Genomic DNA, 24,522 nt, shown 5'->3' with positions numbered 1-24,522 from the left:
AGGTTTTGCATTGATGTTTCTTTCCTGGACGAAATACATGTTCATAGAATGTTTTTAGTGACTACAGTGTGTGTTTATCCACATTGGAAATGGATTAAGATGCGCAAGAGATACAAAAGATTCCACGTTTGTGTCATTTTGGACTTGGTTGGCTTCTTTAGGTGTAACAAAAATGCTAAATTGTCTAAGCCAAACCTTTGGTCATTCGTGCTAATGCCAAATCACCTAGTTAAAGGGTCACGAAACACCAAAACACATTTTTTAAGCTGTCGTATATGTGCCCCTTACTGCTAAAAACACTATTAGGACACCTATATTTCAATAAAAAGTGTAAATTGGTTGTTTTTGCGTTATTTCAAGCAAATTCGTACTTCCGGTTTGAAACGAATTTTTGAAGCTGCGTCACGGCCATGACATAATAGTGTGTATTCCAGACTGGACGTCTGTGCCAGAGTGTGTCTTATTACGTCTTACAGTGTGCTGCATTAATGCATGAGTAAGGCTTGGTTCAAACCAATCAGCGCGCTCTATTGTGCAACTTCATTAATATTCATTACTGTCACAGTGTTTAGACGACAGAGACGCCACGTTGTGTTGGCAAAACAAGCGTGAAGTGTTGCTTTTATTGTTTGCTGCAGTTAAGTTTTGTTTTCATTTTCTCTCTGTGAGAGCTCAGCTGGAGTCACGTGTGGATTAACAGTGTACGCGACGCTCGACAACAATAACTTACATGTCTAACGAGGAATATTGTTTACCTCAGAGCTGTTGTCATCTGCAAACGCTGAAATCCGGATTCGCTTTAGTCTCCTCTTATTAAAGACGCGGCTCTAGTAGTTGCTGGTGATTGTCCTGTCTCTACAGATTTGGTAAGTGAGCGACCAGTGCTCTTTGTTTATTCAGTTTGTTCGAATCGAATTAAGTTAACTATTGCACAGAGTGTAAACATGTTAGCACCACAACCAAACTTTAACCTTGTGTAGGATTTTCACCGCATTTAGTGATCGGAATAACACACGCGGCTTTCTGACTCTACCTGCCGTGTGCATCTAAGTTTCCGAGAAATGCAGAGGTTTTTTTTCTCTCATTCGCCGTGCGGTATCAAACATTGCATGAAAAATACACGCTTACAGCAGCTCCTCGAATCAAATATCTCGTTTGTCGCGAGGGACATGAATGAATTCCCTGAATGAAAGAGCCAAACTGCAGTTAGAGTCCACCATTTAATAATTTGGCAAATAATTTGACTACAGATGTCCAAGTAGGTTAAACACCATCACTTTCTCCTGTCTGTGTGTGTTTGTGTGTGTGTGTGTGTGTATTTTGACTCTGAAACTCGCGCGTGCCCAAATAGACACTCCCACACCATCCCACTTAAGTTCCTCCGACACTCCCCCTAAACAGAGCTGGACACGCCCACTTTTCTGACTTTTTCCAAAGTAGAGGTGTGAAAACCCCCTGCTGAAACGAGGGGGTTTCATGGCCCTTTAAGATCACAGGGAGCTTCTGAGATCACGAAAAAATGCAAACGGCTGAAGTTTAAGGTAGACGAAATGACAAGTACACATGTTTGAAAACCCACCTAAAGTTACAAACAATAATTCCGATGAGAGCGATCATGTGGTGAATGTTGATCTTGTGTTGAGCCCAATGAGCCCTACATCTAAACATAGAGCAAGGGTGTTCCTTTAGTGAAATTGCTTTGACTCACACACTGAAAATGGCAGACGTGAAACAACAAACTGAGGATATGGTGATGCGCCTGTCAATCAATATTGGTGGGCGGAGGGACCGCACTCCTACGCAAAGTTGCGGTCGCTCTGAAAACCGCTCCAATTGGTCCACCGTTTTTATGTTGTTAAATAGAAAAAAAAAGGACTGGGTGTGTTTATATCACCCCAATATGACGGTCTATACACTATACCTACACACACGTCTGTCCCAACAGCTTGAAAAGTAGATTTTTCACCATAGGCGCCCTTTAAAGTTAGGAGAAAGTTGAGGCAAATGTGCTCAATGCTCATGTAATTAGTCCTATTTGTCCTCATTTTTATATGAAGTAATCTTGGTTTTAGAGCCAACTGTCGCATATTCAGATATGATTTTGTGAGTTTCACCATTCAAAGCGTTCCCGTATCATTTCTCCACATGCACGATTGAGATAAAACATGAGTAGGTGACAGTTTTCACAAAGTCTGATTACTCTGCAACAAATCAACCCGTGGCACTAAAAGATTTTCATATGTAAAGAGTGTTCCTGTCTGTCAACATCTTCCCTCAAAGAGGACCGAAAATAGCAGATTGCTCCATTTCTGACTCCTCAAAATACATGTGAAGTATAAAAGAGCACCTTCTCCAGCTCGTGGGAGCAGAGTAAGATCTCATCGGGGCCTGTTCAATGTGCAGCCTGACAGCTAATGCTTTTATGTGGATAAACAATTCCTCAGACAGACGCGGGGACGAATGCGTGCTGCTGGCCTTGAATAATGCAAGAGGAAAAGAGTGTGACTGTTTAAAAAAAACATATCTTTGTCGAGCAAAACACTCCGAGTTATCTCCGAGAACACACAAAAGCCAGAATTAGCACACACTACAAAAGAAATGCACGCAGGCGTTTTCATATAGCGGTTTGCCGTTCTTCCGGCAAACGTGTTCTGTTTATTAAAGAGACGTTTGGTTGTGGTTATATAAAAACGTTTAGAAAGCGTTAACTAGAACGAGCACTGTGTGGGAGGTTTAAGACACATACAGGTGTGGACGGGTGAGTTACCCACACATCTGCTCTACAGACTTCAAGAACGATTCACAAGAATCACCTTCATCAAGAGAAAGGTCACGGCACGCAACACACAGCCATTTACAAACATTAGAGAAATGTTACTTTCAGTAAATGCAGAAACACACCGTGCGACAGGAACACCGTGTCTACACTGGACGCCATCGACATGAGGAAAACTAGATAGTGTTTGGTTCACACTGGAGATATGAGTTCAGTTCAGCTATTCTTCATTTTCAGCACTTATGTGGTCACAGATATCCTTGAAATTGCTTGGAAAAATAATGGATTTTAACCTGACAAAAGTCTTGTCACCTACCCAAGTTTTAGGAACTCCAAATAATAACTAGACTTATAGTTGATCATTTGGTATCAGAAGTGGCTTATATGAAAGGCAAAGGCCTCTAGATTACGCTTATTTAACCAAAATAAAATATGATTACACCTTGATTTATAATTATTTAATAAGGACAATAAGATCCGACTTTGCTTAGACAAAAGTTTTGTCACTGAACAGAAATAATGTCCAGTATAGAATATAAAGTCATGCTGCAGTGGAAACAGAATGAATATCGTGTCTGACTCCATCATGAGCTTGGAGGACTGCATCCATACATCTCTGCTATGACTCAAACGTATAAATAAAGTCATCTGGAATGGCAAAGAAAGCGTTCTTGCAGGACAGAGATTCTTTGGATTCATCTTCAATGCCTCCTCCTTCATATTACCCCAGACATGCTCAATAATGTTCATTTCTGGTGACTGGGCTGGCCAATCCTGGAGCACCTTGACCTTCTTTGCTTTCAGGAATTTTGATCTGGAGGCTGAAGTATAAGAAGAAGCGCTATTCTGCTGGAGAATTTGCCCTCTAATGTGGTCTGTAATGTAATGGGCAGCACAAATGTCCTGATACCTCAGGCTGTTGATGTTGCCATCCACTCTGCAGATCGTTCACACGCCCCCATACTGAATGTAACCCCAAACCATGATTTTTTCTTCACCAAACTTGACTGATTTCTGTGAGAATCTTGGTCCATGTGGGTTCCAGTCGGTCTTCTGCAGTATTTGTGATGATTGGGATGCAGCTCAACAGATGGTTCATCTGAAAAATCAACCTTCTGCCACTTTTCCAAATGATCAACTAGTAGTCAAGTTATTATTTGTTGCTCTTTCAACTGGGATCGATGACAAGACTTTTGTCAGGTAGTTTAGTAAATGTGACTGAACCACAAAAGTCTTATGTTGCACAGCTGTATTTTTGACTATTACTCAAAATTGTTGATTTTGTTATTTCATAAATCCTTAAGTAAAGCTCATGTTCCATGTTATTTTGTAAATTTTCTATAGCAAAAATATCAAAATCTATTTTTTTGATTGATAATGTGCACTGCTAAGCACTTCACTTAGACAACTTTAAAGCTAATCTTCAATTTTTTAACACTCAAGTTCCAGATTTTTTAAATAGCTATATCTCAGCTAAATATTCAAGATTAATGGAAACTGGGGAAACAGACATATTTATACATTTATGCAAAAATATTATAAAGTAAACCAAACTTTTATAAAATTATTTTAATTCATGCTATTTTTTGCATGAAAAACTTGGTTTCAGCTTTATAAAAGACTATATTATTGACTGAATTATTACTCAGGTCAACATGTACCATTCTAAATGTTAGCTTGTTTTGAAAATAAATCTTTATGAATGTTTATTAAAGTATCTTCTTCTTCTTCTTCTTTGGCCTTAGTCCCGTATAGTTGCAGGGTCGGCTCTGTGGAACAAGTCCTCCATTTAGACTTGTCCATATGATAACGACTTTTTTACACATTCCGGTCGGCCTGTCACCCTCATACACTCAAACACTCCAGACAATTTAGCCTACCCAATGTACCTGCAGCATGTCGTTGGACTGTGGGAGAAACCGGAGCACCCGGAGGAAACCCATGCGAATGCAGGGAGAACATGCAAACTCCACACAGAAACGCCAACTGAGCCGAGGTACGAACCAGCGACCTTCTTGCTGTGAGGCGACAGCACTACCTACTGCGCCACCGCATCGCCAATGTTTATTAAAGCATATTATTATATATTTTATATTACAGTATCTTTAAGCCCAAACAGAAATAATGTTTAACTTTCCTCAAAGGAAATCACGTTAAAATCACGTGAAATACATCTAGAACAGACCTGAAACATATGGTAATGGAACATTTTATTCCCATAAAATCTGTCATTCATTCATTTTCTTTTTTGGATTTGTCCCTTTATTAATCCAGGGTCACCACAGCGAAATGAACTGCCAACTTGTCCAGCATATGTTTAATGCAGCGGATGCCCTTTCAGCTGCAACCCATCACTGGGAAACATGCAAAAAACAACATGAAAACGTTTCAAAACCACAATTTCAGTCTGTTCCAAATGCATTTCAAACATGTTTCACATGAAGCTCATGCAGTTTTCGGCAAGAGATACCATATTTTTACAGTATTTATACAGTATTTAGTGTAAATTTTAACATTTTACCTCAAATTTGCCATTGGTGTTTGTTTAGATTGCACTCCAGTCAGAGATAACATTGCTGCATGTTTACTAAATGAATTCAATCGTAACGAATCATGATCCAAAGCTAATGGCTTCCAGCGTAGACACGATGTAATAAGAGTGTGAAAACCAAGTGAAGAGAAAGCTAAAGTGTTTGGCAGTGCAAAAAAACAATAATAATAACAGAAAACTGCAAAAGTAAAGCAGTCGCTAGTTCAGTATATATATTCATATATATATTAAGAACAATTATACAAAAAAAAAAAAAAAAAGTCAGTCTACATTACTGTTGGTTTCTTTCTTTCTTTTTTCAACACATGGGTGTGTGGTGACTGTATGTACACAGGTCAGACAGAAGCGTGTGCTAGTCGCAGTACAGTTGCGGGCTCAGCAGTGCGATCCAGTCGCGGTGTAGTTGGACATCTCTCTGCGCATAGTGCTGAACGGCGACAGCTCCAGTTCAGTCGTGCATTCGTGCTCATTATCGTCGCTAGCCGTGGCAGAAGAATGAGCCGCGATCCCGCATGCATCAGCACAGCAGCAGCAGCAGCACTCCAGAAAAGCCCGACCGAAGGGTCTGCAGAGGCAGAGCAGCAGCACCGGCGTCACAGCCGCTCGCAGAAACAGCAGCAACTGACTGAGCAGATGCAACAGCGCCATTGTGCTCTGCGGGACTCCAGCCGCCATATACGCCGAAACCATGTTGCACACATTTTCAGGCACCACACAAGCACCGTAAACGATCGCCAATGCAACTACAGTGCAGTTCATCTGGCTTTCCAGTCGGATCTGCTTCTTGTTGCCTCTTGCGCAGCCACGTTCTGCACGTCGGATGCGTCTAGCTGTCGCCACCGAGCTCCCAATAGTGAAGAGCGTGGGCAGGCAGAAATAGCAGCCGAAACACCACCACAATCGAGCACCTTCATAGGTCAAACCCAACACGTAGAGGGTGTCCGGGAGTGAGGTGGAGATGCGGATTAGGCAGCGTTCGGATGTAGGGTCGTCCACCGTATTGTCGCCGTTTTCGGAGACCAGCTGTCGGATTAGGAGCTCGGGGAGGGCCAGGAGTAAGGCACCGATCCAGATGACGGCCAGCTTGGCGGCGGTGGAGGTGCAGTTCTCGATCATTTCGTAGTACATCTGGACGTTGGTGGCAGCTCGGAAACGGTCGATGCAGAGAGCGCACAGGGTGAAGGTGGTCACGCCGAGAGACGCCACCTAGGGGGGAATAAGATAAATAAATTGGTTGTTAAAAGGAATGGAACTCAACTACTGTATTGATCTTAAAAAATTCCAGATTTCATTATTAAACTACTATATATTCATACCTAAAGTACATATGAATACAATATAAAGTACAATGTAAAGTAGCAAACTACAAATACTCAAATGACTGTAAAAGTAAAAAGTAAAAAATGTTCAGCAAAAAAACGCCGTCATGATTTTTTGCTTCATAACTTTGCTATTTTTGTTACTTTATATATATTTAAATTCTTTAAATATTCTTCATAACAAAGATAAATCAGAAATACAAATATTAGTAATAAAATAATATTAAATAAAAAAAAGATATTTTACGTAAACAACATTTCAGGCAATTACATAGAAAAGAATGAAAAATTATGAAACACTTATGCAAATAAATTAATATACATATAGAATGTTTCAATTAAATTATAAATTAGTCACAATTAATGTTTTATATTATTTAAAATGTACTTTTGATTATGTTTTGACTGTATTTTTGATTGCGTAAATTCATAAAATATGGACACATGGTCACGCTGAGAGACGCCACCTAGGGGGGAATAAAATAAATAGATTGTTTGTTAAAAGGGATGGAACTCAACTACTGTATTGATCTTTAAAAATTCCAAATTTCATTATTAAACTACCATATATTCATACCTAAAGTACATATGAATTCAATATAAAGTACAATGTAAAGTAACAAATTACAAACACTCAAATGACTGTAATCGAGTAGTTTTTCTCAAGACTTGTACTTTACTAAGTAGTTTTATAAACGTGCACTTTTACTTTCCTTTGAGTACATTTTTAATTCAGTATTGACACTTTTACTGCACTACTTTCCTTCAAAGTGCAGTCACTACTGTGAGAGGCTAAATTATCATATGCATTTGTTTATATGACAAAATTGTCCTCAGAAATTGGATTTTGGTGGCCACACCTGTTGAATAAATGTCAGTATTTGATGTCAATATGGCATTGGTTTAAGATGTTGGCTTAACGTTGGATTTTAGTCACTTTCCAACACAACCTAAAATCAATGTAATTTGACGTCGTTATTGGACATCAAAATAATGTTGTCTTTAGACGCTAGCCATTGAATTTTGGTCACCTGACGTCACAAACTAAATCTAACCTAATATTACCATCTTATGACATTGTGTGCCTGCTGGGCAAAAATGAATGCACTACAGAATGTTACGTTTGCACAAATTCACAAATGACATGTAAATGTATCAGCTTTCTACTGCATAATACTCACTACTCACTACTCTCGAGTACTTACTTTGAGTAATATTTACAACAGATACTTTTACTCAACATGCACCACATTTTTGGGCAAGTTATGGTACTTATACTTAAATATGATTTTCAGTACTCTTTCCACCACTGACAATTTTTTTTTCACTACTATACTGATCCTAAAAAAACAATAATTGCAATAAAAAAAAATTTTTTGCTTCATAACTTTGCTATTTTTGTTACTTTATATATATATATAAATTCTTTAAATATTCTTCATAACAAAGATAAATCAGAAATACAAATATTAGTAATAAAATAATAATATAATTTACGTAAACAACATTTCAGGCAATTACATAAAAACGAATGAAAAGTTATGAAACACTTATGCAAATAAATTAATATACATATAGAATGTTTCGATTAAATTATAAATTAGTTACAATTTATGTTATATATTATTTAAAATGTATTTTTGATTATGTTTTGATTGTATTTTTGATTGTGTAAATTCATAAAATGTGTCATTTTATTCATTAATTCATTCATTTTCCTTCGGCTTAGTACCTTTATTCATCAGGGGTCGCCACAGCAGAATGAACCGCCGACTAATCTTGCATATGTTTTACAAAGTGGATGCCCTTCCAGCTGCAGCCCAAAACTGGGAAACATCCATACACAAGTATTCACACTCATACACTACTGCCAATTTAGTTTATTCAGTTCACCTATAGCGCATGTGTTTGGACTGTGGGGGAAACTGAAGCACCCGGAGGGAACCTACGCTAACACGGGGAGAACATGCAAACTCCAGACAGGTTTGCCAACTGACACAGCCAGGACTCAAACCAGCGACTTTCTTGCAATGAGGCAACAGTGCTAACCACTGCGTGTCGCCCTAAAAGCAGTTCATTTTATTATATACATTAACGCTTATCAAATTTCACTATTGGTATCAGCCTTTGAAATGTTGCTATGGTGACAGCCTGTCAGTGATACCTTTAGGAACGGCGTCATATGACAGTAGTCGTCTAGTGTAAATGGTTTAAGGCCAGTGGCATAAACAAACTGCTTGGCATCCAGCTGAACCCAGTCCTACAGCTGTAAACACTGCGCTCATAACCGCTCGACACATAGCAGCAGTTTTGCTAAACGAAAAGCAAATAGCTCTCTCATTCACAGACTTCATCTGCTGCGTTATTAAGACAGACGAGTCGGCCTCCTGCAGGCCAAGCTATTAATTCAGAACAGGGGCCCAAAACTCTCCCAACTCACCCTTTCCTATTGCGAAATGAGACATTCTGCCACAATAAATTGGCCGATACGATAGAGCAGTGATTCTCAAACTTTTTTCATCAAGTACCACCTCAGAAAAAAATTGTCTCTCCAAGTACCACCATAATGAGCAGTATTGAAATACAGTGGCGTAGTAAGCCCAGTAAAGCAGCTACAGCTCTGCACAGTTCTAAAACGTGGCAGATTAATTCCTATTATTAAGAATATTTATTATTGTCAGCCATTTTAAACATTATAAATAGTCTGAACGTTAACGCTTATATGTAAAAAACAAACAAACAAACTAAAAATGTCAACATTTAAAATTAAAATGTGCTTTTAAAATTTAAAAATGGTAGGTTAATGTTGATAAAAAGTAAAAAGAAAAGTGCTATACTTAAATCTAAAGTATTAGCATATAGTAGGTAATTCATGAACACCTGGAAATGTTGCCTGGACCTCAGAAATATAGGCTATATGTCAAATAATAAATATTATTATATGTCATATTCATATATAAAGCATTTTTGATAAATTGTGAAATATATGGAGCGTATACGTATGACACATTTGAAATATCCACGTACCACTAGAAGGAAGCCTGCGTACCACTAGTGGTACACGTACCAAAGTTTGAGAACCACTGCGATAGAGTATTTACACAGGCGAAACAAAAGAAGCAGCACAATGAGTTGAAGACAACTGTAGAGATTCTTGGCCACATTTTAGCAGCTGCGTCCCAGCGGATGATACGAACCCAAATGAAAGAGGCAACTAAGTGTTTGTCTTCATTATCATAATTACAGAGCAATCAGGCTCATCAGCATCAAGGAGGAGACAATTAGCTGAACGACGCTCGTGATGTTGTGCACTCGCTAAACCAAAAACCAGCCCGTCTTTCACATCGCCGAAAGCAGACTGGTTAAATCCTTCATCATTTTGACAAAAAAAGCACACTGTTCAGAATCCATTACGGACCATTGTGTCCATTAAGACGCTGTAATGGCGCTGCATTACTTCCATAGGTGTGAAATGAATCCATCCCGCCCCATTAGACACTCTGAATGATCTTGGTTTTCCGCGTGGGCTCGTAGGAAGAGCAATTTCTTAACAGCATGTCAGAAAAAAATTACGCTTCCTGATAGCAAACTACTGGTTACTTGTACACACTATGTCCTGATGAACACTCATTATACTAGAGTTCTGTCTTATGGATGCATCTGGACATTCAAATGTGGCACTTTTGTTCAGATTTTAGGGAAACTTTTTTTCCCCCCATGTCACTCTACGGCCCGATTTCACAGACAGGGATTAGACTATAGCCAGGATGAAGCCATAGTTCAATTAGGACATTTAAGAAATTTTTATAAACATGCTTAGAAAAAAGACATTACTGGTGTGCATCTTGAGACAAAACAAAGGCACTAATATATTTAAAAATCAATCAGTGCAATTTTATTTCAGTTGAAACAGCTCAGACTTACATTTTAGTCTAGGACTAGGGTTACCCTTTTTTTTTTTTGGTCCCACTTTATATTAAGTGTCCTTAACTAAAATGTACTTACATAGGAATTAACTGATTGTTACAATGTACTTTTTGTGTAAATACATGTATTTACTGTGTACTTATGCTTGATTAAATACCTATATGTAATTACATCTGTAATTAACTTCTGTAATAACATTTGTAAATACACTGTTGGCCATCCCTTACACCTTAACCCACCCTAAACCTACCCATACCACCAAACCTGTCCCTAACCCAACCCCTATCCCAACTCAAGAGCACCACAAGTGTTCTCAAATACTTTATGAACACAGTAAGTACATTGTATTTATTTTTTTATGTAAGTACATAGTAGTTAAGGACACTTAATATAAAGTGGGACCACAAACCTTTACAAAGTTTGCACTAAACAAACCAAAAAAATAATGTGAATTAGGTTGTTGCAAGATCAGATACAGCTGCGGCCGGAAATTAACTAGAATTATTTATAAAATTTCCCATTTATTGTATTTTATTAACGTCTACCCTCAACCCTAAACCCAACCGTCACAGTAACATAAAAACAGTAGCTGAGTATTATTTATGCTATTAAATTATCCAATAAATTGTATTTTATTAACGCCTACCCCCACCCCAACCTTAACAGTACTGTAAAAATATGAATTATTGTTATACAGTGTCATAAAAATGCTGCTATATTGATGTGCATATCCCACTTCCGGCTGACTTTGTTTTTCGATCTAGACTGTACCTTTCCATCGAGTTGTTAGAGTGGCTGACTGTAGAATTGGTAACCTAGCAACCAAACCTGAACAAAGCAAGCATCATCCTCCGAAGGATGGTGGGCACGACAAAGGCTCATTTTAGAAAAATTCGAAGGCTCCTTCAAATGAAGCCTCAAAATGCGTCTTTCATTTCCCAGGTATTTAATGACACAACCGGTCCATCCTTCGCGGCCTTGAATGCCCCAAGATTCATATCGCTAAACTCATAGCGGAAAACACCGGTTTAAATGTATGAATTGAGTTTATTTTACTTGGATTTCTAAACACATGTTTAAAAAAACAAAAACAAAAAGAGTATGACTCATGTCTCATTTTAAAACGCTTGGTTCAGCCTGTGTGGACTTTGAAGGAGTCACCTTTGAAGTCTGCATCCTTTAGAGCAGTGTTTCACAACTGGTGGGTCATGACCCAAAAGTGGGTCGCGGGAACATTTTTAGTGGGTCGCGGTGTGTGGTCAAAAAAACATTGAAAGTTTAATTTTTAACTTATTTTGCTTATATTGGACTTTTATTTTGAAATGCGCGCGACAACCGTACTGTTTGACAAGTGAATTTTGTCAATTTTCACTACTTGTGTATGATAACAAATAAATACAAATAAATTATGATTGCTAAAATTATATTATAGTTCCTTAAAATTTGAGTCGCGGCTTGATAACCGTGTAAAAATGTGGGTCCCATGACCAAACCAATTGAGAACCATTGCTTTGGAGGATGCAGCCTCTGAAATGAGACACAGCTATGGATGTAAATTTCGCTAAGTCAAAGTTAATTCAGCAAATGTGTTTCATTCTCCTATTATTCACATGAACCAATTTTCGTACAAGTCCAAAACCACCTTATGCCAACATTTACAAACATGCTAATTTAAGTTTATTTTTATTTACAATTAAACTGAATTGTAATGCAAACATGAACATTTTCTCCTTTCTCATACTTCAAATTTAACACAGAAAGATGGACGGCCAGCTAGTCAGATAATCCTTAATAAGTGAAGAGCACTATCTCTGTGATTCACGAATGGCGGTCATGTGGTTTAAAGCTCATATTCTCCTTTCCTCTCACAGTAATCAAATCTCAGGTCTCTCTGCGCACCTCATGCTCAAGCTAACAGTCCCGACCGCGACCAAACCCTCACATTCACAGGCGTCTTCTAGCCTACAGGTTTTCGAGCAGCAGGTGCTGATGGCGTTGTCTGTGATGGTCTTTACTAACGGCTCATTAATTCTCTGATTAAGAAGCTCTCTAGAACCATGGAGGTGCTGGTTATTAATCTGGTTTAACTGAGGGTTTCGGATTGGAGGCCCTTTTTTGGGTTGCCGCCAGAAGCAAGGGCAATAATTCTTACATACTGACAAATGAGACGGCACCGAGGCATGAGCGCGCCAGAGACGAAAGCGATTACACTAATACTGTAATATATGATGACCACAGAATGAAACAAATACATATTCTGCATCATAAATTCAGAGCATTAGTAAGGGCGTCAACAGCCTGGATTAAAAACACAAACATGAAGTGGGTTACTAATGGACTGGAAAGCTAACGGAATCTGTAACAATAGAAAAATAAAAATAAAACAACAGCAATATTTCACTCTCTCAAAATGCAAACCGGTATGAAACAAGCAAAGGTTAATACAGACAGAATTTTTCTTTTTTTGGGTGAACTATCTCTTTAAGGTAAACAACAGCAACAAAAATGTTGCCATGCCTTATTTCTCATAAGATTTTTTACAGTATAAACCAAATACATAAACCCAATTTTGTCACAAGATTTAACATATTTGTGAAAAGTTGTAGGCTATATAACATATTAAAAAGGAAGGTGTAGAACTTAATATTTAGGATGATTAATGAAGACAGTAGACCGGTTTGTATCCTAATGTGAAGTGAATTGATTCACTAAAAAGATGCACTTCCATCAAGTTGTTAGAGTGGCTGACTGTAGTATTGGTAACCTAGCAACCAGCAGTAAACAAAGCAAGCATAATGAAGACTATTGCTGCATCCGAAATCACATATTTCCACACTGTATAGTACGCTAAAAACAGCATGCGAACTGAGTAGTATTCATAGAATTCGAAAAAACGACATGCAAGAAATACCTGGATAACCTACTATTCTAAAATACACATCGAATAGACGCTATACTATTCCATGATGCATGGTAAGAGAATTTAAAGTGGGAGAGAAGCGTAGCAACCGATGCGGATATGTGATGATGTCAAAATGGAGTACGTTCTACTGTATAGAACGTACTTTTCTAATGGCCGAGTCGTACGTTTAAATTCAAATGCAGTACCTACTGAGTAGTAGACAATTTCAGATGCAGCCTAAGTCTATAGACTATGTCTACATGACTACAAATGAGACTGCATCAAGGCATGAAGTGGGTTACTAATAGACTGGAAAGCTAATAAAATCTGTAACAAGAAAACTAAAAACAAAAAACAACAGCAATATTTCAGTCTCTCGAAAATGCTATAAAAGCGGTCACTGGGGCAGTTCTTTTTCAAAATAAAATAAAATAAAAATAAATAAATAAAATAAAATAAAATAAAATAAAAAATAAAATAAAATAAAATAAAATAAAATAAAATAAAAAATAATAAAATAAACAGCAGAGACTATTATTGTGAAAACTGGTTTGGAGAGTGAAAACAAAATAAAACAAAATAAATAATATTTGTGTCTCTTCTTAGACGAGATTTGGAAAATGAAAACAGAACAAAAAATATATTAAATAAAACCCTCACTACATTTTATTTGGAGAATGAACATAAAAATAGGCTTTGAGTAATGGAGTTGGAGGCATTTTCTCCTAGTGGAGCTCACAATTTGGCCTCAAATTAAAATACAATTTAAATAAACAAATAAACACAATATATTAAATGATACTTCAATAAATAAATATATAAACAAGCAAACAATTAATGGTTTGCTTTACTACACTGTGAAAAATTATTAGTTGACTTTACTTAAAATAATGATTAAACCTTTTGCTTTTAAAACTATAAGTTGACGGTACTTAAAAAAGTGAATAAACCTGTAGCCTTGACATTAAGTAAATGTTGATAATTATAAAAATGAATCCAAATTACAATTGGTTTACTCACTTTTTTAAGTAAAGTAAATTTCCATACTGAACGATAAAGATATATATTTCGATACAAGCTGTTAATGCTTCCGCATTTAAAAAGTATCCCAACAATGAAGCCAGAAAAAATAGAGGGTCCATTGAATGGCATAATATAATTAGCAGATACATTTTCAGTAGATTCCCATTGTTGTACATTTCTGTGCGATTGGCTCTTATATCAAAGTCCAGAGCTTATTGGTATTGACAAATTTGATCGTGATTCAATATGATATATTGGCCCAGCCCTACTGAGGATGCCGCTATGCAGTGGCTAAAGTATTTTTATTTATTAAATTGCTATAGACCACTTCAATGTGGTGGTGTCACTGGCCCATGAAGATTTCCTGCTTACTGCCAAACTGTTTCATAACTGTAATAAAAGGCTATTCAATCATATCTTAATGTTAAAATGGCTGCCGTAATGTTATTTAGCAATATTCAAACCTTTTTGGATTCTTAAAAGCTATGGAAATTAAAAACATATTACAGGAAATACATGAGGACCGTTATTATTGTTTACATCCCTCAAAATGGTCTATAAGCCAAAAGTCAAATCTGTCAAATACGCCTCTGCAGCCACTTTGCTCACATAAAACAAATCCCTCCTGCAAATCTTCATGTTGTGACTGACGTAATCTCCAAAAGCCAAAGGCCAGTCAAAACACAAGTCAAGTTAAAACACTGCTCCGACATGCCGCTCTCAGATTTACTGACCTACAGCAGAAAGAAATGTCAGACCTCTAATAAAACAAACTCAATGATCAAACAAGACCAACTGGCTCCATTGAACTCCACAACATATATCTCCACCCCTGAGCAGCAAGTTCGAACAAAAGCAGTTGTAAGACAGGAAGGATGCAAACTTCCAGCTCGCATGAACCACCATGCAGCAGTGTTATATTCTTAAGTGTGCATGCATGAATTTTTAAGCTACATGAGGCTTTGAGTAATGGAGCTGGAGGCGTTTTCTCCCAGCGGAGCACTCGCTCACAATTTGCCCTCAAGACTGACTTTACTCACCACTTAGCCTAAATGCAGGCACTGCCTATCAGCATTCATAACTGCACACGCAAACAAGGCCGAAAGCTCACGTGCGCAGTGGCTTGTCTTCATTCAGCTTCACTATTGTCACGCTGAGCCTCCTGGACATCTCCGCTGCCACCGCATTCACCCTGCTCTCAATCCAAAACTCCAAAAATAAATAGGAAAAAAGCATCCTCCATGTTCACAAAAGCAACCTACGCAATCTAGTTCTGCAGGGCAAACGAGTGGGTGAATCTCAGCCTTTCAAGCTTTCGTTTTTGTATGCACAAGTACAGCTCCTGTACGTTTGAACAGAGAAAGGATCACAGTTTTTCCTCACTAGATGCAACAGACGCTTTCTAATAAACATGTTCCTGGGAAATTATCGGCAATGCTGAGTGTGATTTACACAGGTGAGTGGGTTTGACAAACCACCTGTGGAAAACACGCTCTATCTTCTTCCTCTCTAGATGCACCAGACGCTTTCTAATAAACATGTTTCTGGGAAATTATCGGCAATGCTGAGTGTGATTTACACAGGTGAGTGGGTTTGACAAACCACCTGTGGAAAACACACTCCTTCCTCTTCCTCTAGATGCAACAGACGCTTTCTAATAAACATGTTCCTGGGAAATTATCGGCAATGCTGAGTGTGCTTTACATGGGTGAGTGGGTTTGACAAACCACCTGTGGAAAACATGCTCTATCCTCTTCCTCTCTATATGCACCAGACACTTTCCTACAAACACTCCATTAATCAGTCCCTTCAGGATTTAGCGATCCCTCTATCGCGGCGAAGCAGTGGCGCAGTAGGTCGTGCTGTCGCCTCACAGCAAGAAGGTCGCTGGTTCGAACCTCGGCTCAGTTGGCGTTTCTGTGTGGAGTTCTCCCTGTGTTCGCGTGGGTTTCCTCCGGCTGCTCCGGTTTCCCCCACAGTCCAAAGACTTTGAATTGGGTAGCCTAAATTGTCCGTAGTGTATGTGTGGATGTTTCCCAGAGATGGGTTGCAGCTGCTGTGTAAAAATATGCAGCATAAGTTAGCGGTTCATTCCGCTGTGGCGATCCCGGTGTAATAAAGGGACTAAGTCGACAAGAAAATGAATAATCTATCACAAAATCAAGCAAACTCCACAAAATTTGCACATTTTTTTTCAGAAATGCCACATATTTTCACAAATTCAGAGTCTAGACTACATTTGTCTTTGCTTTTAATCATGGGACTGGGGTGGTACAGGATTAAATATTAACGGGAGCAGATGGGAGCGGGAATCAGCTAATAGTGTAGGAAGACGACAAAAAATTGCACCGCCATTTTTGTAGTTTTCTTTTAATTCGCCTACAATGTAACGCAATGAAAAAAGAACAACACGACCCAGAACCCATCAGTGCTGGAGGAAGCAAACACCGGCGGAGACATTGATGTGGTGAAAAAATGATTTGCAGCACAAAGTCAGAAGTATTGACATGTTCAGTGAATTAACAGAAGTAGTCAATAAGTCCGAACTATTAAAGAAGTTTAGAGAGTAAACTGCGACACTGATAGCACGCCGTATGCTGCTTGTAAAACTTGCTTAATCTTAGTCAAGTACACCAGTGATTGACCGTACGTTCACATCGAAAGCGGCGAGAGCGTCCAAGGTCGCTCTGGCCGCCCTGGCGACAACGCTGTCTGCCTTCAGCTCCGGCGGTGAGAGCGTCAAAACTCGCTACATTGATCTCGTACTTAAAGGAGCCGTTGCAGCATTATCAGTTACATTCCCGCATAAGACATGTTTTTAGCGTGAAAATGTTGCGCACTTCTTATCAAATTCATATAACAATGGAAGATCAAGTTGCATGTGGTGTGGCTTTGCTCTATTTATCCAATATGTGTCCATATGTCTGAAATATCCTGAAGCAGCAGTACTGTTTTGTACTGTCACATCGCGTGAGATTCCCGCTTTTTAAAGATAAATTTACATAACATTGATGAACATCAGTAACTCGCCAGTAACTTATTTAATGTATGTTCCTGTAAGAAAACATTGTAAATAATTGGAAATCCGGCGACCGCAATAATCAAACCCTTGGGAACAACTGTGGTCGGAACCAAAGTTCACAGGTCTGTGTTCCCTGAACTGCTATCAAGCGGTGGACGTCTTTATTCTGATTGCTTGCCGCCGAACCGCGTCATAGCTCATTACCATAAAGTTGACTTCATTTCAACTCTCCTCGACGCTCACGCCGGCGAAGACGCGCCGCGCTGCTCCTCGCCGCTTATCGTCGCCTATCGCCGCCGGCTCTCATTGAAAATGAATGACTTCCGGCTATTTTGACGCTCTCGCCGCTTTCGGTGTGAACGTACGGTAAGGGGCGAGCAGTCTCAAAAGGCACAACTGTTAAGTCTCATCCAGAAAATCTAGAAACAGGGACCAGATATCAAGAGTTTGAATATGTCAGTCAGAGCTTTTACTTTCAGTATTTTTGCAAGCATACATCAGTGACACTTTAACATGCACTTTAAATGTTGACTGCTTTGGATACACTACAGTAAATGAGATTTAAAAATAATGAAAAAAGAGGAGATAAAAAAAAGCTCAAATGTATTTAAAAATGCAAAACTCAAATCTTAAACAAAATTCCATGCTTGTGGTTGCCAGATATCAAAAGTTTAAGTCTGCCAATCAGAGCTTTTACTCTCAAGCATGCATCCGTGACACTTCAACATCCACTTCAAATGTAGATATACTACAGTAAACAAAAAAAAATCTTAAATATCAAACAAAACTAAAGATTCTATGAAATACCACACACGTGGTTGCCAGATATCAGAAGTTTAAATCTGCCAGTCAGAGCTTTTACTTTCAGTATTTTTGCAAGCATGCATCAGTGACACTTTAACATCCACTTCAAATGTTGATTACTCTAGATATACTACAGTAAATGAGATTAAAAAAAGAATGAAAAAGAGGAGATAAAAAAGCTAAAATGTATTTAAAAATAATAATAAAAAAAACTCAAAACTTAAACAAAAATCAAGCTTCAATTAGATTCATACTTGTGGTTGCCAGATATCAAAAGTTTATATCTGCCAATCAGAGCTTTTACTCTCAAGCATGCATCCATGACACTTTAACATCCACTTCAAGTGTTGACTACTCTACATATACTACAGTAAATGAGATAAAAAATAGAAATAGAATAGATAAAAAAAAGCTAAAATATATTTAAAACTAAAAAAACTAAAATCTTAAACAAAAATCAAGCTTCAACAAGATTCCTTAGCTGTGGTTGCCAGATATCAAGAGTTAAAATCTGCCAATCAGAGCTTTTTTTTTTTTTTTACTTTCAGCATTTTTGCAAGCATGCATCAGTTACATTTCAACATCCACTTCAAATGTTGACTACTGTAGATATACTACAGTGAATGAGTAAAAAAATCGATAGAATAGAGATAGAGAAGATTGAAAAAAAGCTAAAATGTATTTTAAAAAAATCAAGCTTCTGTGAGATTCATATTTGTGGTTGACAGATATCAAGAGTTTAAATCTGCCAGTCAGAGCTTTAACTTTCAGCATTTTTGCCAGCATGCATCAGTCATGAATAGTAGTCTGGAGCAACATCTGGGATGCTTCACAACAATGCAACTGAAGTGCTTTCATTGAATTTTTCATTTAGGTTATGTCCCATCTGTAATTTGCATCAACAGAAGCTTTTCCACTTTCAAGCACAATGAAACAGCCATAGCCCTGCATTCATCACAATGACATCACTCATTAAAGAGAACAAGCAGTGATTGGTCAGGAAAGCAATGACATGATTCTTGCCTTGAGTTAAAAATCACAACCCGACACAGCTAAACTAAGAAAACTAGTGTGTGATCTGAATCCAGCACGAGATGTTTGGCATTACGATATTGTTTTCAAGACAATTAATCACTTCTACTGTAATCTAACTACACTAATGTGAAATTAAATGGAATTTGTGATGTACTCGTTTATCATGGTTGTTTTTTTTAGAACTGTTTTACAGTATTTAAATAAAATCATTAAACACTGGTTTCATTTAAATTATTGCATTAGTGTGCAAATGACCATGTTGCAGTAGCAAACACTGTCATGAGAATCAAAAAGAATAAATAATTACAATTACACATTACAAAAATGCTAATTTTGAGAGGGTCAGTAGTTAATAGTCATGGCAACAATGTTGCAATGCAATGCAATAAAGGAACAATACAATTAAATCAGGCTTCAGGCATTTTTCCTAATGCATATGCATTATTTATTGTAGATTTTTTTAGGAGAAATGTGATCTGGATATATTTGGACACTAAATATGGGTGATGTTTGGTTGTTGCAAATGCATAACATTATAATAGTGAACATTTCTGTAGTCAAGGCCTGATTGTCATGAAAATAATGTTGCAAAGCAATGCAATACAGAAAAACACAATTAAATCAGGTTTCAGGCATTTTTCTTAATGCATATGCATCATCTCTTGTTGATTTTTTGTGGCAGGGGGTGATCTGGATGTTTTTGGACACTAAAGAAGGGTGAGGTTTGGTTGTTGCAAATGCATAACATTGTAAGAATGACATTTTTTGCAGTCAATCCCTAATTGTTATGAAAATAAAGTTGCAAAGCAATGAAATTAAGCAAAATATAATTAAATCAGGTTTCAGGCATTTTTCTTAATGCATATGCATCATCACTTGTTGATTTTTAATGGAGGGAAATGTGATCTGGACATATTTGGACACTAAAGAAGGGTGATGTTTAGTTGTTGCAAATGCATAACGTTGTAATAATTAAAAAAATGTCTGTAGTTAATCCCTAATTGTCATGAAAATAATGTTACAAAGCAATGCAATACAGAAAAACACAATTAAATCAGGTTTCAGGCATTTTTCTTAATGCATATGCATCATCTCTTGTTGATTTTTTGTGGCAGGGGGGTGATCTGGATATTTTGGACACTGAGGAAGGGTGAGGTTTGGTTGTTGCAAATGCATAACATTGTAAGAATGACATTTTTTGCAGTCAATCATTAATTGTCATGAAAATAAAGTTGCAAAGCAATGAAATAAAGCAAAATATAATTAAATCCGGTTTCAGGCATTTCCTAATGCATATGCATCATCACTTGTTGATATTTGGGGGAAATGTGATCTGGATATATTTGGGCACTAAAAAAGGGTGGTGTTTGGTTGATGCAAAAGCATAACATTGTAATAATAAACATTTTGTGGACAATCCCTAATCGTCATGAAAATAAAGTCACAAGGCAAGGTATATATATATATATATATATATATATATATATATATATATATATATATATATATATATATATATATATATATATATATATACATATATAAACAATTGAATTAGGTTTCAGGCATTTTTCTTAATGCATATGCATAATTTCTTGTTGATTTTTTTTTATCTTTTTGGGAGGGAAATGTGATCTGGATATATTTGCACACCAAAGAAGGGTGGTGTTTACTTGTTGTGAACGCGTAACGTTGTAATAATTAAACTTTTCATGGTCAATGCCGAATTGTCATGAAAATAATGTTGAAATGTAATGAAATAAAATCAGGCTTCAGGTATTTATCTTATCTTATCGATATTTTATTTTTATTTTATTATTATTATTTTTTTAGGGGTGATCTGGATATATTTGGACAGTTTAGTTGTTGCAAATGCATAACGTTGTAATTATTAAAAAAATGTCTGTAGTTAATCCCTAATTGTCGTGAAAATAATGCTACAAAGCACTGTAATACAGAAAAACACAATTAAATCAGGCTTTTAGGCATTTTTCTTAATGCATATGCTTCATCTCTTGTGATCTGGATATATTCTGACACTAAAGAAGGGTGATGTTTCGTTGTTGCAAATGCATAACATTGTAATATTCAAATTTGTATGGTCAATGCCTAATTGCCATGCAAATAATGTTGCAAAGCAATGCAATAAAGCAAAAAAAAACATTTAATTAAATACAATTAAAGCAGGCTTTATGCATTTTTCTAAATGCAAACACATCTTGTCTTGTTGATTTTCTGAGGGAAATGTAATCTGGATATATCTGTACCATATAATGGCGATGTTTGATTGTTGCAAATTAATAACATTGTAATAATGTAAATGTCTGTAGTCAATCCCTAATTTTCATGAAAACAATTCAGAAAAATACAATTCAATCAGGTTCAGGCATTTTTCCTAATGCATTCCTGTTGATTTTTTGTTTTTAGTTTTTTGTTTTGGAGGGTGGGGGACACTAAAGGAGAGTGATGTTTGGTTTATGCAAATGCATAACATTATAATTATGAACGTTTTTGTGGTGAGTGTCTAATAGTCATGAAAATAATGCTGCAAGGCAATGCAACAACAACAAAAAAAAAGAAAAACAAATCCTCAAAGCATAACTTTTTTAGTTTTTGTCATGAAATGTGATCTGCATATGTGTTTGTGTGAGATGCAACAGGACAAGATTTCCATCCACGATTACTCTGACACTAAAGCGGCGCAGTGTTTGGTTGTAAAGTGAGCTCTGCTGAAACTGGGTGTGGTGGATGGCAGCGGGGTGCCTGCAGATTTCATGTCAAGTGAACGGTTATGGTTGCACCGTACAGTATGTGACGGCAGTGGGACAGAGGTCAGAGCAGACTGCCAGTGCAGGTGTCCTGAGGGCAGGGTGGATGCTCTTTTGCATGCAGGGAGCACTGACGGCTCTCCAAAAGAGACAGAATTACCCACCATGCCATGGTTTCGATACCTCACCCTTCAGTGCAAGAAACGCAAATTCTCCTGAATGCATTAGTGCATGAAATAGTAGAACTAGAAAAGAAGATATTTTGAAGAATGCTCTGATATAATGTTCCTGTTTCTTATCCATTTGTGATGCATTTTTAATTTATGTTGTGCAATTGTACACAACATGAATAGATATATCTTGTAATTAGGCATTCATAAATCTATAAGTGGACTGATCTGTCATGCTGATTTTAAGCTATTTGAATAAATGCATTATGTAAATAGTATTATTTATTTATTTTAAGAGTGCAGACATGCCACCTGTTTCCTACCGGATTTATTGTATGCATTAGTCTATGTTAAAACCGAATTCAAATGCATATAATTTTATATGTAGAAATTATAAACAATAAATAGTTAATAATATATTTAATAATATATTATGTTTATTAAACTCTATGCATCCCACAAGAGAACTTTTATATGCTTAAAGATGTTTAAAAAGTATTGATGCTTGCAACACAAACATTAAACCCTGATATGAGTGAATATGGATTCCTTTACCTCGATATATGGTACGACTTTACAGGTGAACTGGCCCAGCAGCCAAGTCTTTGTGAGTTGGTGAAACACCACGAGGGGCAGGCAAAACAAGAGCAGTGCAAAGTCCCAGATGGCGAGGTTGGCCAGAAGAGCATTGGAGATACTCCTCATGTAGTAGTTATGGCACACAACACACATTATTGCTATGTTCCCGGTTATTCCCACCGCAAAAATAAGCACGGAGATGATGGTGATTGCATACGCCCCGTATGTTTCGCTTGTGACCGGGTAGAAAGGATTGGGGAAGAAGATGCTCTCCTCATCCTCAGCATACGGAGGGGTCATTGGTGTGGCGTCCCATGGGTCGTCTAAGGGTTTGGTGTGGAATTCAGTGAGATCGAATGGGAAGTCGGTGGAGGTGAGAGCTTGGGGTTTGGGAAGCGGTTCCCACATGGTTAAAGAGGATGTCAGGGCGTTATAATAAGTTTCGACTGGTGTCAGCGGGGGAGCGCTTTTATTCGGGCCCCTTTTCGAGCTCTTGAAGGTTTTCTTGTGGTGCTCCTTTGTGCCTCTTTTGCGTCTGTGGTTTCTCTCTCGCTTGCTCATTGAATACGGCTTAGAGTTATTGTGTCCAGCGACTGTTCCCATGGTAGCGGGCATCTCACCATTCAACTTTTTCCTTTTATGCCGCCGCAAGCGCTTCTGTGGGTTCGAGCCACTCACCGTGACCGCGTGTGTTCTGTTGGACAGCAGATGTCTGTATCCATACTGTTTGCTCTCCAGAAGCAGCCAGAGATGCGAAGACAAGTTGCTGTTGTCTCCTGAAGTCTGTCTGATAGTGTCAAAGGCAGGTGTACCCGCGGCTTGATGCCTCGCAGGGTGTGTGGCGCTGGCTTTTGCATCGTGAAGGCTCCTAAGAGTAACGTTGGCCGTCTCTTTGGTGTGTGCGTTACGGTTTCCCCCGCGCAGCAAAACATGTGGGCATCCCGCAACGAAAAAGATCGTCCTCAAAAGCAGCATCTGCATCTTCAACGGGTCCGTGTGCACTCTATAACACTCGAATGCGGGATATTCTTTCACATTGTCGGAGGGGAAAAGTTCGCACGTGAACGATCAGTGGGAGCTAATTAAATCCATGCAGTCGACTTTTCCTGTTACACATCCACACGGATGCAAACCCTCCTCGGCTAGATTCTCTCTTTGCGTTCCTCGTCCTTAAAGTGCCTTATTTTCACATGCACGCGACATTACATGAAAGCGCTAGTTGCGTTTGTGCTTCTGAAGCGCACTGCATCCCAGCCAGCTGCAGGAGTCGGTCGCATCCCGCGTTATGTTGGGCGCGGCAACCTGTGCTCGTCCTGCGCCTCTGCCGTGCGTGGAGTCCCGGGGACGCGCTCCGTGGCGCGAGCGGGCGGGCGGGGATCTGCTGCTGCTAATGCTGAAGAAAATGGACGGACTCTCTCCTGGCGGATAACCTTGTTCTGTCAAGCCGGATCCATCAGCATCAGCGCCTTGGACCACCGCAGCTGGAGGCGACCCCGCCCCGCCCGTGCGTAGTACATTCATTACCATGCGTAATTACGCATGTCAACAGAATCATAATCCGATCAGTCATGAGTGTAACACGGGCTTATGCGAGTTCAAATATAACCTAATGTCACAGTGGAAATGTGAAACTGCTTATATTGCGC

General features: G+C 38.2%; 1 protein-coding gene across 2 annotated transcripts; it reads right to left on the bottom strand.

Moving 5' to 3' along the window:
* Positions 1 to 2,611: 2,611 nt before the first annotated feature.
* gpr37b (G protein-coupled receptor 37b) lies at positions 2,612 to 24,317 on the bottom strand. Of its 2 annotated transcripts, XR_012401635.1 has the most exons (3): positions 22,853 to 24,317; positions 4,001 to 6,533; positions 2,612 to 3,069 (listed from the first exon to the last, which is right to left on the bottom strand). XR_012401635.1 is itself a non-coding variant. In NM_001144049.1 (2 exons), the coding sequence occupies exons 1-2, from the start codon at positions 23,855 to 23,857 to the stop codon at positions 5,703 to 5,705; spliced, it is 1,836 nt and encodes a 611-aa protein (NP_001137521.1). In that variant the 5' UTR covers positions 23,858 to 23,904. The 2 variants fall into 2 exon arrangements, 1 of the variants encoding a protein (NP_001137521.1); NM_001144049.1 differs by lacking the exon at positions 2,612 to 3,069 and having other exon boundaries at positions 5,703 to 6,533; positions 22,853 to 23,904.
* Positions 24,318 to 24,522: the final 205 nt, after the last annotated feature.

Source organism: Danio rerio, chromosome 4, assembly GCF_049306965.1.
Source record: "Danio rerio strain Tuebingen ecotype United States chromosome 4, GRCz12tu, whole genome shotgun sequence".
Taxonomy (NCBI): Eukaryota; Metazoa; Chordata; class Actinopteri; order Cypriniformes; family Danionidae; genus Danio; species Danio rerio.
The sequence above is the reverse complement of the archived record's forward strand: the minus strand, read 5'-3'. Positions and strand labels throughout refer to the sequence as shown.